Source organism: Jaculus jaculus, chromosome 17 (genome assembly GCF_020740685.1).
Source record: "Jaculus jaculus isolate mJacJac1 chromosome 17, mJacJac1.mat.Y.cur, whole genome shotgun sequence".
NCBI lineage: Eukaryota > Metazoa > Chordata > Mammalia > Rodentia > Dipodidae > Jaculus > Jaculus jaculus.
Window position 1 is genome coordinate 29,422,130 of NC_059118.1, and position 19,603 is coordinate 29,441,732.

The 19,603-nt window shown below is 40.6% G+C and overlaps 1 protein-coding gene across 2 annotated transcripts in view; it reads right to left on the reverse strand.

Moving 5' to 3' along the window:
* Cep70 (centrosomal protein 70) overlaps positions 1-19,603 on the reverse strand; it is a 54,122-nt gene that overhangs the window by 29,011 nt on the left and 5,508 nt on the right. For both annotated transcript variants that reach the window (XM_045137014.1, XM_045137015.1), the window contains 6 exons: positions 16,990-17,115; positions 9,521-9,611; positions 9,106-9,229; positions 8,116-8,296; positions 3,620-3,789; positions 1,961-2,017 (listed from right to left, as the gene is read on the reverse strand). In XM_045137014.1, the coding sequence (XP_044992949.1) occupies positions 1,961-2,017; positions 3,620-3,789; positions 8,116-8,296; positions 9,106-9,229; positions 9,521-9,611; positions 16,990-17,115 (749 nt within the window). The remainder of the gene's footprint in view (positions 1-1,960; positions 2,018-3,619; positions 3,790-8,115; positions 8,297-9,105; positions 9,230-9,520; positions 9,612-16,989; positions 17,116-19,603) is intronic.

Genomic DNA, 19,603 nt, shown 5'->3' on the forward strand with positions numbered 1-19,603 from the left:
AAGCGCTTGCCTGTGAAGCCTAAGGACCCCGGTTCGAGGCTCAGTTCCCCAGGTCCCACGTTAGCCAGATGCACAAGGGGGCGCATGCGTCTGGAGTTCGTTTGCAGAGGCTGGAAGCCCTGGCGCGCCCATTCTCTCTCTCTCCCTCTATCTGTCTTTCTCTCTGTGTCTGTCGCTCTCAAATAAATAAATAAATAAATTTTAAAATTCTAGCTCCAGGGCTGGAGAGATGGCTTAGTGGTTAAGCACTTGCCTGTGAAGCGTAAGGACCCTGGTTCGAGGCTCGATTCCCCAAGACCCACATTAGCCAGATGCACAAGGGGGCACACGCGTCTGGAGTTCATTTGCAGTGGCTGGAGGCCCTGGCGTGCCCATTCTCTCTCTCTCTCTCTCTGTCTGTTGCTCTCAAATAAATAAATAAAAAATAAACAAAAAATTAATAAAAAATAAAATAAAATAAAATTCTAGCTCCAGTAGTTCCTTCCTGGAGCCTTCCTGCACTACATAACCTTTCACTTCTCTCCTTGTCCACACTCATTATGCAGGCCACCCCACTGCTGTATGACATACCACTATGCCTTGTATTTTATTTATATGAGTATTATATCTATCTTCCCAACTAAGCTATCAGGACAAGGTCTCACTCTGTAGTTCCAGCTGGCTTCAAACTCATGGCTATCCCTCCTACATATCCTCCCAAGTATTCAATCCTCTATATCAGCCTCCAGAGTGCTTGGTAAATAGGCATGAGTTACTTTTTTGTTGTTTGTTTTGGTGTGTGTGTGTGTGTGTGTGTTTGAGGTAGGGTCTCACTCTAGCTCAGGCTGGCCTGGAATTCGCTATGTAGTCTCAGGGTGGCCTTGAACTCATGGCAATCCTACTTCTGCCTCCCAATTACTAGGATTAAAGGTGTGCATCACCACGCCCAGTGGCATGAGTTAGTATACATGGCTATATACTTGATTTTTCACTGATACTTTATCTCATAAATCTGCATAGTAGGTTTTACTCTAATCAACAGCCTTCTAATTATGTACTTTGTGGATATACTTGCTAATGATCCAGAGATTAGATGACACTACTTCAACAAAATGAAAAAGAAAAGCCTACTTCCACTCCACGGGAAGGAATATATGTCTGGTACTGAAAACCTAATCAAAAGTCTATGGTAGAGCCGGGTGTGGTGGCGCACGCCTTTAATTACAGCACTCGGGAGGCAGAGGTAGGAGGATTGCCATGAGTTCGAGGCCACCCTGAGACTCCATAGTGAAGTCCAGGTCAGCCTGGGCTAGAGTGAGACCCTACCTCGAAAAACCAAAAAAAAAAAAAAAAAAAAAAAAGTCTATGGTAGGAGGATTGCCATGAGTTCGAGGCCACCCAAGACTACATAGTGAATTCCAGGTCAGACTGACTGAGCAACAGTGAGACCTTACCTTGAAAAACCAAAAAAAAAAAAAAAGTTCATAATGCTATAGTACATAATTCCCACGTATAAAGTTTCAAAAGCTACAGAAACTCTCAGTAAAATTCATTCCTGGGTAATGACCTTAAAAATTGTAATATAGGGTCCCAGCACTTAGGAGGCAGAGGTAGGAGTGTCATCGTAAGTTCAAGTCCACCCTGAGACTACAGAGTGAATTCCAGGTCAGCCAGAGCTAGAGTGAGACCCTACCTCAAAAAAACAAACAAACAAAAAAATAATAGAAAGTTGTAATATAGGGGCTGGAGAGATGGCTTAGCAGTTACAGCACTTGCCTGCAAAGCCTAAGGACCCAGGTTCAATTCCCCAGTACTCACATAAGCCAGATGTACAAGGTGGCACATGTGTCTGGAGTTCATTTGCAGTGGCTAGTGGTCCTGGCACGCCAATTCGCACTCTCTCTTTCTCTATCTCTGTCTGCTTCCTTCTCTCCCTCTCTTTCTCTCAAATAAATAAATTGTAATATAGGATTATTCATACCTTTGCGTACGAATTTTTCTAATTTTAGATTCATAGTAATCAATTAGGCAAAGCAATCTAGAAAACAAAAGAATACTGAATTATTTTCAAATGGTAGTATTATCTACTATTCTCTATATAACTTCAAATTTTAAGGATAAAAATACATACAGATTATCTGGCAAGATAAAATATACTGAAATCATTCTTATACAAAACAAATATATATAATATTAATTTCATATATGTTAATTTTAAGGAATAGATTATAAATAACCGTAAATACTATACATCAACTTATTAAATGCATATTGTCCCTGTCCAAAGAATTCAATCTCTAGCAATCTCTCAGTGAAATATTTTGCCAAAGGATGCAATGCACTGCATTGTTTATAAGTGAAAAAAAGAAACTCTGGCCAGGCATGGTGGAGTACACCTTTAATTCTCATACTCAGGAGGCAGACATGGGGATCACAGTGAGGTCGAGGCCATCTTGAGACTACATAATGAATTCCAGGGCAGCCTGGGCTACAGTGAGACCCTACCTTGAAAGAAAAAAGAAAAAGAAACTCCGTCTTTCAACAGGAAAAGCTAAATAATGGACCATTTAGACTTTCTTCTAATTTACCACTGTAATAAATAATGAAAATTCACATGTTTTAATAAAGGCTGATAAGGGAAGAAACATTATATAACCATATATATTTTACTATATTTTTATAAAAAAATAAGTAATTTCATATAAAATTTCTACACATACACCATCTATGTGTTCATAAAGAGCAGATAATATCTGTAACGTGGGAAGCCCATGACGGGAGGCTGACTTGGTGGAGAGTGCTGGAACCCCAAGAGTGCATTTCTCCAGCTAACTGGAAGGACGGAAGGCTTTACTATAAAAAATGTGAAGTGTCTTAAGAACTGTATGTTTTACCTGATTTATATATTATGCAATATATATGTACTAAAACATCACATTATCCTAGTGATAGGGACAATTTTATGTACCAGTCAAAAACAAATTTTAAAAGCAGCTTTAAAATTAGGAATTTAGGCCTGTGAAGCCTAAGGACCCATGTTTGACTCTCCAGATCCCATGTAAACCAAGATACACAAAGGTGAGGCAAGTGCAAGGTCTCACATGCCCACTAGGTGGCACAAGCATCTTGAGTTCAATTGCAGTGGATGAGGGCCCAGGTGCACCAATTTTCTCTCTCTCTCTCTTAAAAAATATGTGTGTGTGTGTATAATTTCATATATGAAATTAGGAATTTATTTAAAATAAAAAATAAAATAAAATTAGGAATTTATTTTATCTTAAATGTTTAGGTTTTTTTTTTTTTTTTTTTTTTTTTTTGGTTTTTCAAGGTAGGGTCTCGCTCTAATCCAGGCTGACTTGGAATTCACTATGTAGTGTCAGGGTGGCCTCAAACTCACAGTGATCCACCTACCTCTGCCTCCCGAGTGCTGGGATTAAAGGTGTGCGCCACCACGCTGGGCTTTAGTGTGATTTTTAATGATTTCTAACTTCATTCCTCTAAATAGCTCTAGGGCAAAGTATATATAGGATGAGCAGGGAAAACATCAGGAAAAAAAGGAACCTCTTCTAGTTTACAAGAAATATATAAAATCAGTTTTAGAAAATGAACTAGCTACATTACTATATATGCAAAGCATTACTGTTTATCCAAGACTGTATGAGGAACTCGTCTGCAGAGATGGGCAAACACCCTGTTTTGAGTGACAATGCGCTCTTCTTCCTCCTTTGTTAATCTGTAGATATCCTTTTGCAAAGAAGCAATAGTCTCTTCTAGCTCTATTCGTTTTTTCTTGTAATGCTGGCATTTTGACTGTAAGAAAAAATTAAAACTATAGTTATGATACTGACATGGTGACAACTTCAATAACAATAAAACCATAATGTTGTATAACCACCATATAAATCTTTTTTCCAAAATTAGACACAGGTTCTAAAATACTTTAGCTTAACATGTTCATAGAGATACAAAATAAAGAATTACAGCAGAACAGCGGGCGTGGTGGCACACGCCTTTAATCCCAGCACTCGGGAGGCAGAGGTAGGAGGATTGCCATGAGTTCAAGGCCACCCTGAGATGACAGAGTTAATTCCAGGTCAGCCTGGACCAGAGTGAGACCCTACCTTGAAAAACAAAACAAAAAAAAAATTAAAAAAAAAAATTACAGCAGAAAACTGAAACCAAGTAGTAAAATAAAAATTCCAAAACTAGAAAATGCAATATCCAAACACAGAAGAATGAAAGATAAAGAAATACAAAATGCATAGAAAATTCAATGATAAATTAGAATAAGAGTCCTGGAAAAGTATAAGGATAGATTGAAACAGAAGCAATATATGAAGACATAATGGTTAAGAATTAACCAAAAGTTAGTGGTGTGATGATGCACGCCTTTAATCCCAGCACTAGGGAGGCAGAGGTAGGAGGACTGCCATGTATTCAGGCCCAGACTACAGACTGAGTTCCAGGTCAGTCTGGGCTGAGTGAGCCTCAGCAGGAGGGGAGGAAATTCACCAAAAGTGGGCTGGAAAGATGACTCAGCAGTTACAAGTGTTGCTTGCAAAGCCTGGTGGCCTGGGATCAATTCCACAGTACTCTCATAAAGCCAAATGCACAAATGGCTGATGCATCTGGAGTTCTTTGCAGCAGCAGGAGGACCTGGTATGCCCATGCTTTACCCTCCCCCTAAATAAATAAGTATTATTTTATTCACCAAAAGTGATGAAAGACATGAATGTACCAATTAAGAAATGTTATAAAATCCAAAGAGGAAGATAAATCAAAAGAAAATTAGTACAGACAGAAAATAAAACTATTCTTGGTCTGGAGGAATGGCTCAGCAATTAAGAGGCTTGCCTGCAAAGCCAAAGGACCCAAGTTCAACTCCCCAGGACCCATGGAAGCCAGATGCACAAGGTGGCACATGCATCTGGAGTTCGTTTGCAGCAGCTAAAAGACCTGGTGCACCCATTTTCTCTCTCTACCACTTTCTGTCTCTCTCATATATATATATACACACATACATATATATGAAAATAAAATGATTTTTGCTAGGCATGGTGGTGTACACCTTTAATCCCAACACTTGGAAGGCTGAGGTAAAAGGACTGTTGTGAGTTCAAGGCCACTCTGAGACTACATTGTGAATTCCAGGTCAGCCTAGGCTAGAGTGAGACCCTACCTCAAAAAACCATGTGTGTGTGTGTGTGTGTGTGTGTGTGTGTGTGTGTGTGTGTGAGTGTGTGTGTTTTTCAAGAAAAACACTAAGTCAAACAGAGAAAAGTACATGTTCTTCAAAGGAGCAACGAATAAACTGGTAACTGAATTCTTCACACAAGCAATAAAAACAAGAAAAAAATGGGTATTTTTAGAGCTGAAGTAGAATAATTACCTACTTATAATGCTCTATCTAGGGGAGGAAACTCATAAAATAAAATGCAATATTGGTGGTTAGAAAGTATATGAAGAAACTACAACTTGAGTCAGGGCTGGTGGAACAGCATCTGGAAGGCGAAGACATTAGGATTATAGATCAAGGCCAGCCTGGGCACACAGCAAGATCCTATCTCAAACACAAAAACAAAGAAAAGAAAGAAAGGAGAAAAGTGAAACATACTTATCATAAAACTCAGTAATTCAAGTTCTTAGTATTTACTCAAGAGAAATAAAATCATGTCTCCTCAAAACTTTGTACATAAATGTTTACAAGAATTCTATTAGTAACAGCCACACGCCAGCACAACTCAAATGTACAGCAACAGAGCAGTGGGTAACACTAGTATTTCTCAGTTGCAGAGCCCAAACCAAAGTAACGCCATGACAGACATTAAAGATATTACTAGGCCTAAGTTCCTGTTTCCCTGCAGGGCCCAAATTGCTGACACAGCACTTTGCAGTTACTGGGAAAAACCACCACAAACTGCTCAGTACCCAAAATAATCCCTGTAATGGGCCAATCAAAAAGGACCAAGTAGATGTTATACATTCCTGTGGCTCTTGTGACTATAGATAAATTTGCCAAACGGTCCTTAGCTACTATGTAACCATTCAGCTTGCAACATCTATACTCTTGCTAAATGTCAACCAATCATGTAACTGCTACATTGGAAATTCCCCTTTTCTTTGTTTGAACCTAATAAAAGCTCCTTCTTGATGCCATTTGGGGCTCTTGGACGGACCCACTGAGTTGGTAAAGTCTGGAGCCTGAGTTTAAGCCCAAACTAAAGCTCTTTGCTGTTACATACTTGTCAAACTCTCCTGGTGGTCTTTGGGGACTCCATGATCTGGGCATAACATCAGTAATAGAAAAAAATAAGCGATTTGCACAATAAGGCATATTAGATTTCTGTCACTGTATCAAAATAACTGATGCAACTAACTTTTTAATAAGATACTAGGGAGCTGAGCATGGAGGCCCACACCTTTAATCCCAGCACTTGGGAGGCAGAAGTAGGAGGATTACCATGAGTTTAAGGCCACCCTGAGACTACGTGGTGAATTCCAGTCAGCCTGGGCTAGAGCAAGACCCTGCCCCTAAAAACAAAAAGAAACTCCCCCCAAAAGAGAAGAAGAAGAAGAAAAGAAAATAGGAAGATTGCCGTGAGTTCAAGTCCACCCTGAGACTACATAGTGAATTCCAGGTCAGCCTGATCTAGAATGAGACCCTACCTTGAAAAAACAAAACAAAACAAAAAGAGTAAAAGAAACTGCTAGGGGTTGGGAAGATGGCTCATTGGTTAAAACACTTCCCTATGAAGCCTAAGGACCTAGGTTCGACTCCCCAGAACCCACATAAGCCAGATGCACATGGTGTCGCATGCATCTGGTGTTCTTTTGCAGCGGCTGGAGGCCCTGGTGTCCCACCCCACCCCCCTTTCTCTGTCTCTGTCTGTTTCTCTCTGCTTGCAAATAAATAAAGACATTTAAAAAAATTTTTTTTAAAAACTGCTAGAGATAAACATAGGAATACACTACAAGTTATAGGTCTATGCAATAACCTTTTTGAGTAGACTCCAATAGCACAGAAAATAATACCAAGAATCAACAAATGGAAATTAAAGTTTCCACACAGCAAAGTAAACTATCAGCAGCGTGAAGAAAAAGTATACAGAATGGGAGACTATCTTTACCAGCTAAACCCCAGACAAGGGGTTGATATCCAGAATATGTTAAAAAACTGCAGGGGCTGGAGAGATGGCTCCATGGTTAAAGACACTTGCAGGCAAAGCCTGCCAGCCCAAGTTCAATTCTCCCACACCCACATAGAGCCAGACTGAAGAAGTGGCCCAAGCATCTGGTGTTCTGTTTACAGCACCAAGAGACCCTGGTGCACCCATCCATGCATCCATATACACATTAAATAATTTTTTAAACTCAGTTTTTGCAAGTGTCAAGTTCTAGATTCCTATTGGATATCCAACAGAAACAAAACAGCCAGCTGTGCGTGTAGAACAAGAGCAGAAGTCTGGATTATAGATAAAGATCAGGGCTGGAGAGATGGCTTAGCGGTTAAGCACTTGTCTGTGAAGCCTAAGGACCCCGGTTCGAGGCTCGATCCTCCAGGTTCCATGTTAGCTAGATGCAGGAGAGGGCACACGCGTCTGGAGTTCATTTGCAGTGGCTGGAAGCCCTGGCGCGCACATTCTCTCTCTCTCTATTTGTCTCTTTCTCTGTCACTCTCAAATAAATAAAAAAAGAACAAAAAACTATATAGATAAAGATCAGGAAGCCATACACTGAATGGAGATCACAAGAGACGTAAATAAAGAGTCAAAAATTCCAGGACTAAGTGCAAGAAAATTCCAACTGCAAGAGGTTAGGGAAGTGAGAGGAATGAGCAGCAAAGGACTTACAGAATGACCAGTGCTGTGAGAAAGAAACAAAAACTGAATGTTCTGAAACAAATAAAGAAACTTTCAAAATGGCAGCAGTAGTATGTCAAGTAAGGTAAGGGACATAGTAAGTGGAAAAATATATTGATATTAATTTCTCACTTGTACATGAACTGTCTTTCCCTCAATAATAACTCCATACACTTGATCTCTGCCACAGACATACACCACAAAGAAATACAGATGTCAATTGGAGCTGTGACCAGTTTTAGCACCAACCACCATCTAAGGAAACAGAGCTCCACACCTGTAACGCCTGGTGCTCCTTCTGAAGATCTTTAATTTCTCTCTGCTGCTGGCAAACTCTGCTTAGGGATTCATCTTCTAATTCACCAATTTTGGATCTCACACTCTCCATAATTTGTTCCAAGTCATTAGCTCGTTGTTCCTGGTGGGCTGCTCGGCTTTGTTCTACTTGAAGGTCATTCCTAATGAACATACACAATTCTTTCCTTACTTTTAAAAACAAAGCAGGGCTAGAGAGATGGTTTAGCAGTTAAGGCACTTGCCTGGAAAGCCAAAGGACCCAGGTTCAATTCCCCAGGACCCATGTAAGCCAGATGAACAAAGTGGCACATGTGTCTGGAGTTTGTATGCAGTGGCTGAAGGCCCTGGTGTGCTCTTTATCTCTCTCTCTCTTTCCCCCCAACCTCTCAAATAAACATTTTTTTAAAGGTCTTTATTTAAAAATAAAAGAATAGGCCAGGCATTGTGGTACACGCCTGTAATCCCAGCACTTCCGAGGCAAAGGTAGGAGGATCACCGTGAGTTCGAGGCCACCCTGAGACTACATAGTGAATTTCAGGTCAGCCTGGGCTAGAGTGAGACCCTACCTTGAAAAAACAAAAGTTAATTAATTAATTTTAAAAAGCAGATTGCCAAATAGACCCTCTAACAACTTACTTTCTAAAATTTCTTCACATTCTTATATTTTTGGTTTGATTTTGAGCTGAATGAAATTCAGTGCCTTGAGGACATAAGCGGGTGCTATACCACTGAGCTTCACATTTCTATCTTATAACAGAAAGTAACAGAAGAAATGGAGGCTACTATTATATATCTATGATAAGTTTTACCAAAAGATTTATCTATTAAAAATTTTTACCTGTTTATCTATCATTGTTTTAAATTTTAATACTGAATGAAAGTGAAAAATTCCATTTCAAGATCCTTTTCAAGGTAGTTATTTTTGGAATGCATATGAACAATGCACAGGAACCTTTCCCCATTTTCTTACTTTAGCTGCTGATTCGTTTCGATTAGCTCCTGTATCATGCTCTGTTGACGGGCTGTTTCTTCCATCAGCACTTTCAAATTCTGCCTCATTCTTTGTGATGACTGTTTGTCAAAAACGATGAGATCTATATTTTTAAAAACATAAAGTATAAGCTGGGTGTGGTGGCTAACGCCTTCAATCTCAACACTTGGAAGGCACAGGTAGAAGGATCACTGTGAGTTCTAGACCAGCTAGGATTACAGAGTGAGTTCCAGGTCAGCCTGGGCTAGAGTGAGACCCTATCTCAAGGAAAAAAAAAAATAGATAGATAGATAGCATTTTAAGATTAAAAATTTTAAATGGAAAAATGGGATTTTTGCCCTGTAGAACAACAAAGCAGGATTTTTTGCCCTATAGAACAAAAACAGATGCTTACCTTTAAGATCTGATCTTTTGATTAGGCACAGAGGTTTTAAGCCGTGTGTCATCAACAGCGCATTTATGCTTTCCCATTCTGCTTCCTCCTGCTACAATTATAAGCAGAGAGAAGGATCAACTTTAAGATATGAACAACCCCCTCATGTTTTCATAACAGAACTTTTTTTTCAAGACAGAGGCACAAAGTAGAGCATGCATCTGGGGTTGGTTTGCAGTGACGAGAGGCCCTGCCATGCCCATTGTCTTTCCATTTGCCTCTTTCCCTCTTAGATAAATAAATAAAATATTTTTTTAAAGAGAACAGAACTTTTTCTCCAAAAAAAAAATATGCCAGGCATGGTGGTGCATGCCCTTAATCCCAGCACTGGGGAGGCAAGGTGTAAGATTACTGTGAGTTCAAAACCACCCTGAGACTATATGCTGAATTCCAGGTCAACCTGGGCTACAGTGAAACCCTACCTTGAAGAACCAAAACTATAAAAATTAAAAAAAAAAAAAAAGACTGTAGGGCTGGAGAGATGGCTTAGCAGTTAAGTGCCTGCCTATGAAGCCTAAGGACCCTGGTTCAAGGTTCGATTCCTCAGTACCCATGTAAGCCAAATACACAAGGTGACACACACATCTGGAGTTCATTTGCAGTGGCAGGAAACCCTGGTACACCCATATTCTCTCTCTCTCTCTCTCTCACTTGCCTCTTTCTCCACTCTCTCAACTAGATACATTAAAAAGATTTTTAAAAGATTTTAAGTATGAAATGATTGTACTCAATTAAAGCCAGTGTACTTACTTGGACAGCAGGTTCTGGCAGAACCACCTTGAAAGATACTCTCATGCTCTCTACCTCTAATTTTAAATATATAATTGCATTTTAATCTTGAAGAGGGAACTCTAACTTCACAAATTCACAATGGGAAGAGATAACAAATAGAAGAAAAAGTAACAAGGATTTACAAATTAGAAATAGAGCCGTGCGTGGCACTCGGGAGGCAAAGGGAGGAGGATAGCTATGAGTTCAAGACCACCCTGAGAATGCAGAGTGAATTCCAGGCCAGCCTAGACTACAGTGAAACCCTACCTCGACAAAACAAAACAACAACAACAAAAAGAAATAGAGCCAGGTGTGGTGGCTCATGCCTTTAATCCCAGCACTTGCGAGGCAGAGGTAGAAGAATCACTCTGAGTTCAAGGCCACCCTGAGACTACATAGTGAATTCCAGGTCAGCCTGGGCTGGAGAGAATCTCTACCTTGAAAAAAAAAAGAAACCAATGGAACCAGCATCTAGATGTCCTTCAACTGATGAAGATAATGAAGATGTACATTTACACAATGGAGTTCTATTCAGCAGTAAAGAAAAAGGAAGCCGGGCGTGGTGGTACATGCCTTTAATCCCAGCACTCGATTGCCGTGAGTTCGAGGCCACCCTGAGACTCCATAGTGAATTCCAGGTCAGCCCGGGCTAGAGTGAGACTCTACCTTGAAAAACCAAAAAAAAAGAAGAAGAAGAAGGAGAAAAAGGAAGTATGAAATGTACAGGGAAATGAATGGATCTGGAAAGGACTATACTAAGTTAGGTAACCCAGGCCCAGAAAGCCAAATGCCACATGTTCTCTCTCATATGCGGATCCTAGCTACAAATGTTTAGATTTGTGACTTGGAGTAAAAGCCATTAGTAGAGGCCAGGAAGCTAGAAAGGTGCTCTAAGGGAGAGGGGAGGGGAGGGCTCCAAGGGAGGGCATTTTACACATGTAAGCAGAGGACTAGATTACTGGAGTGGAATGGTCTAAGGTTCAGGGGAAGGGACTGAGTAAAGAAATGGTGGGAGGAGGGTTAATCTGCAAAGCCATGCCTCCAGCCCAAAATTTAAGATGTTGAATAAGCCATATGAAAACCTACTTCTTTGGATAATGGCATACCTAGAAGCCATAGATTATTACTAGAAAAATTTCAATGCCAAGAGTGGGATACCTTCCAGTGAGCTGATGGCCAGGGAGGTCCTTGATGTCCCCAAAACAATATAGGCCAATGCCATGACTCTTGGTTTCCCACTAGAACTAGACTGTAAGACCCTTGCCAGGCATGGTGGTACACACCTTTAATCCCAGCACTGGGGAGACAGAGGTAGGAGGATCACCATGAGTTCAAGGCCACTGTCAAACTACATAATGAATTCCAGGTTAGCCTGGGTTCGTGCGAGACCCTACCTCAAAAACAAAACAAGCAAGAAAACAAACAAAAAAGTAGATTGTAAGACCCTGTTTCTTAAGACTTCACATGCTTGGGTTATAGGTCACTGAGAAATCAAGCTGGAGCTGAGCTAGAAACTTCCTCCCTGTTGACTACTTGTAAGAAAACTGGAAAGAGCTATGCTGCATGCAGCCCTATGGAAGAGAGAAATTATCAACAATGGCAAACAGCAGCGGACTCTGCAAGCCTTAATATTAGCCAGATAAGCCAAATGTGCCAACTGGTGCAACAGTGGCATGTCTGTTATGGCAGAAACCAACTGCTCTCTAATTGAAGGGGAGGTCTGCTCCACAGGAGGGAATATATGCCTGGTACTGAAAACTTAAGTCAAAAGCCTGGGGAAGTCATGAGCCCTAAGAGAGTAACACCTGCTGTTGTCTGGCTAAATGCATATATTATGCCCACCAAACAGCCCTGTAAGTAATTTTTTAAAAATATTTCATTTATTTATTTATTTGAGAGAGAGGCAGAGAGAGAAAGAGAATAGGCACAGTAGGGACGTAGCCACTGCAAACAAACTCCAGACGCACATACCACTTTGGGCATCTGACTTATATGAGCATTAGGGAATTAATCCTGTCTCCTTAGGTTTTGCAAGCAAGCACCTTAACCACTAAGCCATCACTCCATCTCCCTGTAAGCACTTTTTAAAATGTTTATATCAGCTCTCTCTCCAGAACTGTGATAGCAAAACTTCTGACTCTTTATGCTGATAAGACTTCCCTCCCCCACCCCAGCAGTCATGCCAGGGTGGGAAGGGACACTTCTTATTTTATTACTGTCTTTATTATTTTCAGAAGCACATGCCTTTTTTTAAATCCCTTTTAACATTTTCTTTTAAGATCCATGTTTGTTTGCATAGGCTCCTAGATTGCATGGCGTACCTTCCTTCTCGCCACTTTACCTTCCCTTCCTCAACCTTTTATTTGAATAAAGTTTTGTGTTTTAAAAATAGGGCTGGAAAGATGCTTAGTGGTTAAGGCGCTGGCCTGTGAAGCCTAAGAAGCCATGTTCAGCTCTCCAGATCCCACATAAGCCAGTTGCACAAAGGTGAGGCAAGTGCAAAGTCACACATGCCCACTATGTGGCACGTGCATCTAGAGCTCAACTGCAGTGGCTGAGGCCCTGGAGTGCCAACTCTGAGTGAGTGTGTGTATGTGTGTTTGTGTCTGTCTCTCTGTCTCTCTCTAAATTTTTTAAATTAATTAATTAATTAAAACATTTATGCCCATATAGTAATGCTACCCTCTCTTTTGGTTATGGAAGCTTATCTTTTCAGATGGCAGTGACCATACTCAAAAGTCACCATGATGCTGAGAAAGTGACAGTGCGGTGCTCAGCACTGAGATCTCTGCATCACACCCTACAAGGCTCAGGTCCACTGCGGAAGACGAGGCAGAACGAATTGTAAGAGCCAAAGTAAGGGTAAGACTGCTTACAATGCAACCTTCCAGACACAAAATGGCCTGGATATCCATGACCTCACAGTGCCTGGCACTACCTACACAAGACCTTCATAATAGGAGGAAAAGATATGACTTCAAAACAAAAGAGAAACTAACTAGAAAGGGAAGGGGATTCAATGGAGGGTGGATTTGAAAAGGGGGAATGGGAGTGAAGGGAGGAAATTACCATGGCTTTACTTATGGAAGCTGTTGATAAAAAGTTTTTTAAAAATTAAAAACAGAGATGAGTTAAGAAATAGTATTTAGGATTGGAAAGATGGCTTTCCCTCTCACTCTCTCAAACATTCCAAAAATTCACTTGGAATCACAAAAAATCTTGAATATGTAGAACAATTTTGAGCAACAAAAATAAGGCTGGTGGTATCACCATACCTGATTTTAACCTATACTACAGAGCCACAGTAACAAAAACAGCATGGTACTGGCACAAAAGCAGACATGTAGATCAACGGAACAGAACAGAGGACCCAGATGTAAGTCCAGGTAGCTATACCCACCAGATATTTGACAAAAAAAGCCAAAAATGTTCACTGGAGAAAAGACAGCCTCTTCAGCAAATGGTGCTGGGAGAACTGGATATGTATCTGTAGAAGGATGAAAATAGATCCTTCTCTCTCTTCATGCACAAGAATTAAGTCCAAATGAATTAAAGACCTTAATATCAGACCTGACACTCTGAAACTGCTAGAGGAAAAAGTAGGGGAAACCCTTCAACATATTGGTCTTGGCAAAGACTTTCTGAATATAACCCCAATTGCTGAGGCAATAAAACCACAGATTAACTACTGGGACCTCATAAAATTACAAAGATTTCGTATGGCAAAGGACACTATGAATAAAGCAAAGAGGCAACCTACAGAATTGGAAAAAAATCTTTGCCAGTTATACATCTGATAGAGGATTAATTTCTAGGATATACAAAGAACTCAAAAAATTAAATAATAAAAAGTCAAACAACCCAATTAAAAAATGGGCTATGGAAATAAAAATTAAAAAAAAATAAAAATAAAAAAATGGGCTATGGAACTAAATAGAGAGTTCTCAAAAGAAGAAATATGGATGGCATATAAGCATCTAAAAAAATATTCTACATCCCTAGTCATCAGAGAAATGCAGATTAAAACTACACTGAGATTCCATCTCACTCCTGTCAGATTGGCTACCATCATGAAAACTAATGACCATAAATGCTGGCAAGGATGTAGAAAAAGAGGAACCCTTCTACACTGTTGGTGGGAATGCAATCTGGTCCAGCCATTGTGGAAATCAGTGTGGAGGTTCCTAAGACAGCTAAAAATAGATCTACCATATGACCCAGCTATAGCACTCCTAGGCATATATCCTAAGGACTTGTCTTTTTTCCTTAGAGATACTTGCTCAACCATGTTTGTTGCTTCTCTATTCACAATAGCTAGGAATTGGAACCAGCCTAGATGTCCCTCCACAGATAAATGGATAATAAAGATGTGGTACATTTACACAATGGAGTTCTAGTCAGTGGTAAAGAAAAATGAAATTTGCAGAACAATGGTTGGAACTGGAAAGTGAGGTAACCCAGGCCCAGAAAGCCAAACACCACATGTTCTCTCACATATGTGGATCCTAGCAACAAATGTATACATTGTATGTGAGCTGGAACCAAAAATAGGTAGCAGAGGCCAGTAAGCTAGAAAAAGCTATAAAGGAAGGGAGGAGAGGGAAGGACTTAAGGGGCTGAAGGGATGGCACCCATTCATTCTCATTCTTTCTCTCTTTCTCTCCCCTTCCCTCTTTTTCTGTCAAATAAATAAATAAAAATAAGATGTATTATATACATATATATTAAAAAAAATATGGCTAAAGATACGGCTTAGTGGTTAAGGTGCTCACCTGCGAAGCCTCAGGGACCAGGTTTGATGCCCCAGAACCCATGTAAGTCAGATGCACATAGTGGCACATGCATCTAGAGTTCATTTGCAGTGGCTAGGGGACATGGTATGCCCATTTTCTCTCTCTCTCTCTCTCTCTCTCTCTCTCTCTCTCTCTTCTTCTGTCTCCCTCCAATACATAAAATAATAAAATTTTTAAAAATAAATATAACATGAAATAATAAAGTTTTCATTAATAGGATAAATATTGTAAATATTGTACATATTAAGAAATTTAAGCCATGACAGCACATGACTGTAAAATCAGCACTCAAAAGGCAGAAGCAGGAGGATTACTGCAAATGTGAAGCCAGCTTGGTCTATATAGTGAGTTTCAATACTGCCAGGTCCACATAGCATGACCTTGTCTCAGAAAACAGTAACAGCAGCCGGGTGTGGTAGCACATGCCTTTAATCCCAGCACTCAGGAGGCAGAGGTGGGAAAATCAGGATGCAGAGGTAGGAGGATCGCCATGAGTTTGATTGAGGCCAGCCTGAGACTGACTACACAGTGAGTTCCAGGTTAGCCGGGGCTAGAGCGAGACCCTACCTTGGAAAACCAATAGTAATAATAGTAGTAGTAGTGATAGCAGCAGCAGCAGCAGAGCCAATTTGGGGAACATAGTACAAATGAAAGTACTATTATTCTCCACATCTAAATGTCCCTCATATAATAAAGCAAAAAAACAAAAGACCATCCACTGAAAAAAGGAACAAGTTACTTCTGATGTTTCTTGAGCAACACTATAGTCCACAGGCAAAGAAATCTTTCCTTTGGACTGCTTCCACTTCCCACTTTATTTATTTATTTTCTTGGTTTTTTCAAGGTAATGTCTTGGTCTAACCCAGGCTGACCTGAAATTCACTATGTAGTCTCAGGGTAGCCACAAACTCATGGCAATCCTTCTACCTCTGCCTCCCAAGTGCTGGGATTAAAGGCATGCACCACCACACTTGCCTCTTTTTTATATGCTTCCCTCTTGCCCCCAACTTTTCTCTCTTATACCTAGGCCTTCTGATCATATAGGTTACCTGCTTGGTGAAGCCAAAGGATCCAGGTTTGATTCCTCAGGACCCACATGAGTCAGATGCACAAGGTGGTACACACGTCTGGAGTTCACTTATAGCAGCTAGAGGCCCTGGCATACCCATTCTCTGTCTACGTACCTTTTGCTCTCTCTCTCTCAAATAAATAAATAAAAATATTTTTTAAAAAACAGGGCTGGAGAGATGGCTTAGCGGTTAAGCACTTGCCTGTGAAGCCTAAGGACCCCGGTTCGAGGCTCGGTTCCCCAGGTCCCACGTTAGCCAGATGCACAAGGGGGCGCACGCGTCTGGAGTTCGTTTGCAGAGGCTGGAAGCCCTGGCGCGCCCATTCTCTCTCTCTCCCTCCATCTGTCTTTCTCTCTGTGTCTGTTGCTCTCAAATAAATAAATTAATTTTAAAAAAGTTCTAATATCATAAACTCATAAAATTTATATCAAATTATACATATTATTTATCTGGTGCCTCTGGAATTTTCTTCATAGAAAGAATAAAGTATCTGTTTATAAACACTGAAAATAGCAGGGGAGGGCATCTTCCAAAATAGGTGCTGCAGAATCTCGGTCTAACGAAATGATCAAATTCATGTTAAATAAGAAAGAAAATGTCATATGCTAAATCCTCCTTTTGGTGGAAGATAAGGTTGTGAAATCTTACAGCAGTAAAGGTATCTAGCAGTCCTTAACCCAAAATTCCCCAAAGTTAATTAACCAAAGAATACTGTTAAAGCCAGAATTTTCATACTTGTAGATTTAACATCTTAACATGCTTTGAGAAACAAAGGCCTGAAATATTTCAAGGCTACCTTCTTTTCAGCCATGAGTCTGCTGGATAGCTGACTGGATTCCTGGGCTTTTGGGGCTGCTGGAGACATAGTTTCTTTTGTAGAATTCAAAGAAGCAGAGCTCGGCAATAAAAAAATTTGAGTTCCCTAAATGAAAAAAGAAAAAGTACAAGAGAAGTTAAAAGAAATTACACTTAAAAGAATTCACCAGGTGTGGTGGCACATGCCTTTAATCTCAGTCCTCGGGAAGCAAAGATAGGAGGATAGCTGTGAGTTTGAGGCTAGTCTGAGACTACAAAGTTCCAGATCACACTGGGATAGAGCAAGACCCTACCTTGAAAAACCAAACAACAGAGAATTCACTACTCTTATAGGGAAAAGTAGTCACCCTATGTCAAAACTTTATGATTTCCCATATAGTAGCTTCCTTCCAGATTTATTTGAATAACTGCATTGTGGTAGTTTAAATGTACATTCCCCATTGACTCAGGTGTTAAAATTACACTTGTAACTTGGATCTCTAGCTGCTTGGGTGGAGGAGGTGTCACTGGAGCATGATCCTGGAGTCCAGCCCTAAGGTTTCACTGGGGGTAGATCTGAATTCTAGCCTAAGGATACGCAGAAAGGGTATGAGCTCGGGCAGGGTCCCTGCTTGCTGCTGCTGGATGTTTACTGGCTGCTGGTGGTTTCTCTCTGCTTGGATTTATGACTAGGAGCCAGCTTCTTCCCCCATTGATGGATCTTCCCCTGGATCTGGAAGCTGAAATAAATCCCTTCTTCCCCTAGACTGTCTGGTTTAGATGTTCATCTCAGCAATGAGAAGCTATCTACTACACCTACCTTATACTGTTCTCCTCTGAAAATGAAACATTCTAGGATTTATATATATGCAGGGTAAGAGCAAGAACTATTTGTTTAACTCGATAATGTGAAAGGTATTGATAACTATGACTAACAATCTAAAAGAACTGAGTCTAATCCACAGTTACCCATCAGTCTAACACTTCATTGGACTCTGTGGTGGTTTGATTCAGGTGTCCCCCATAAATTTAGGTGTTCTGAATTCTAGGTTCCCCAGCTGATGGAGATTTGGGAATTAATGTCCCCTGAAGGCAGCGTATCATCGGGGGTGGGCTTATGGGTATTATAGCCAATTTCTGGCACACTCTCCTGTTCCTGTTATCCACCTTTTGTTGGCCAGAGGATGATGTCCACCCCCTGCTCATGCCGTCGTCTTCCTCTGCCATCATAGCGCTTCCTCTCAAGTCTGTAAGCCAAAATAAACCCTTTTCCCCCACAAACAGCTCTTGGTTGGGTGATTTCTGCTAATAATGCGAACCTGACTGCAACAAACTCCAAGGATAAACAGAGCACATCACTTTGTTAGACAGTCTGTAATTTCTAAGCAGATCAGAGGGCAGCAACAAAGGATTCCGTTTGGCACATGTAAAGTTTATAGTTACTCTACCATTCTAAGAAAAAGAATGCTCTTGGATTCTTGAGTATAGAGAAAAGATTCCTACTTTCTAGAAACAAAATCACACATATTCACTAGCAGCACAGAACTTTGGAGCTTGAGAGGGCTTTGGAATCTGTTTCATTCCAAATCTCCTAACTGTTCATATCTAACAGAAAGAATGTAGAAGGAGCTTCCCAATTCAGGAAAGAGTGGTCTGAGAGGGACAGGAGTGGCCATTACAAGGAGCCACCAGCCAACCACACATGCCGAGGCCAGACACATGAGGGTAGAGTGATACTGTCTCTGCTAGACTCAGGATGCTTAGTATACAGGTTATCATCTCATAACTATTCCCCTCCAAAAGAAACCATGGCATCTTAAAGAAATGATTGAGCTGGGTGTGGTGGTGTATACCTTTAATCCCAGGACTCAGGAGGCAGATATAGGAGGATCAACATGAGTTTGTGGCTACCCTGAGATTACATAGTGAATTCCAGGTCAGCCTGATGAAAAAAAACGATTGATTTCAGGGATGGTTTAGTCGTTAAGGTGCCTGCCTGCAAAATCTAAGGATCCAGGTTTCATTGCCCAGTACCCATATAAGCAGTGGCTGGAGGTCATGACACTCATTCTGTCTCTCTTCTCTCTCTCTCTCTCTGCTTGCATATAAATAAATAAATAAATAAATAAATAAATAAATAGAAAGAAATGATTGATTTCAGATCTGGGACAGAAACTGGTATCAGATAACAAGGGAGCTACCAAGAACTATTAGCAGGGCTGTGGTTAAAGATGCTTGCTTGTAAAGACTGCCATCCCAGGTTCAACTCCCTAGCAGCCACATAAAGCTGGGTGCAAAAAGTGGCATTCATTTGCCGTGGCAAGAGATCCTGATATCCATAGCCCATGCCACGCACATGCACATACATGCAAATAAAAAAAATTGAGACAAAGAAAAATAAAAATAAACTACTAAGGCCCTGAAAGAAACATGGTAGTGCATATCTGCACCAATACTTTGAGGAAGAGACAGAAGGATCAGGAATTCAACATCATCCTAAACTACTCAAGAGTTTGAGCCTAACAGGTAAGAACTGTTAAAAATGTTAATCTCGAGCTGGAGAGATGGCTTAGCGGTTAAGGCATTTGCCTGCAAAGCCAAAGGACCCCGGTTCA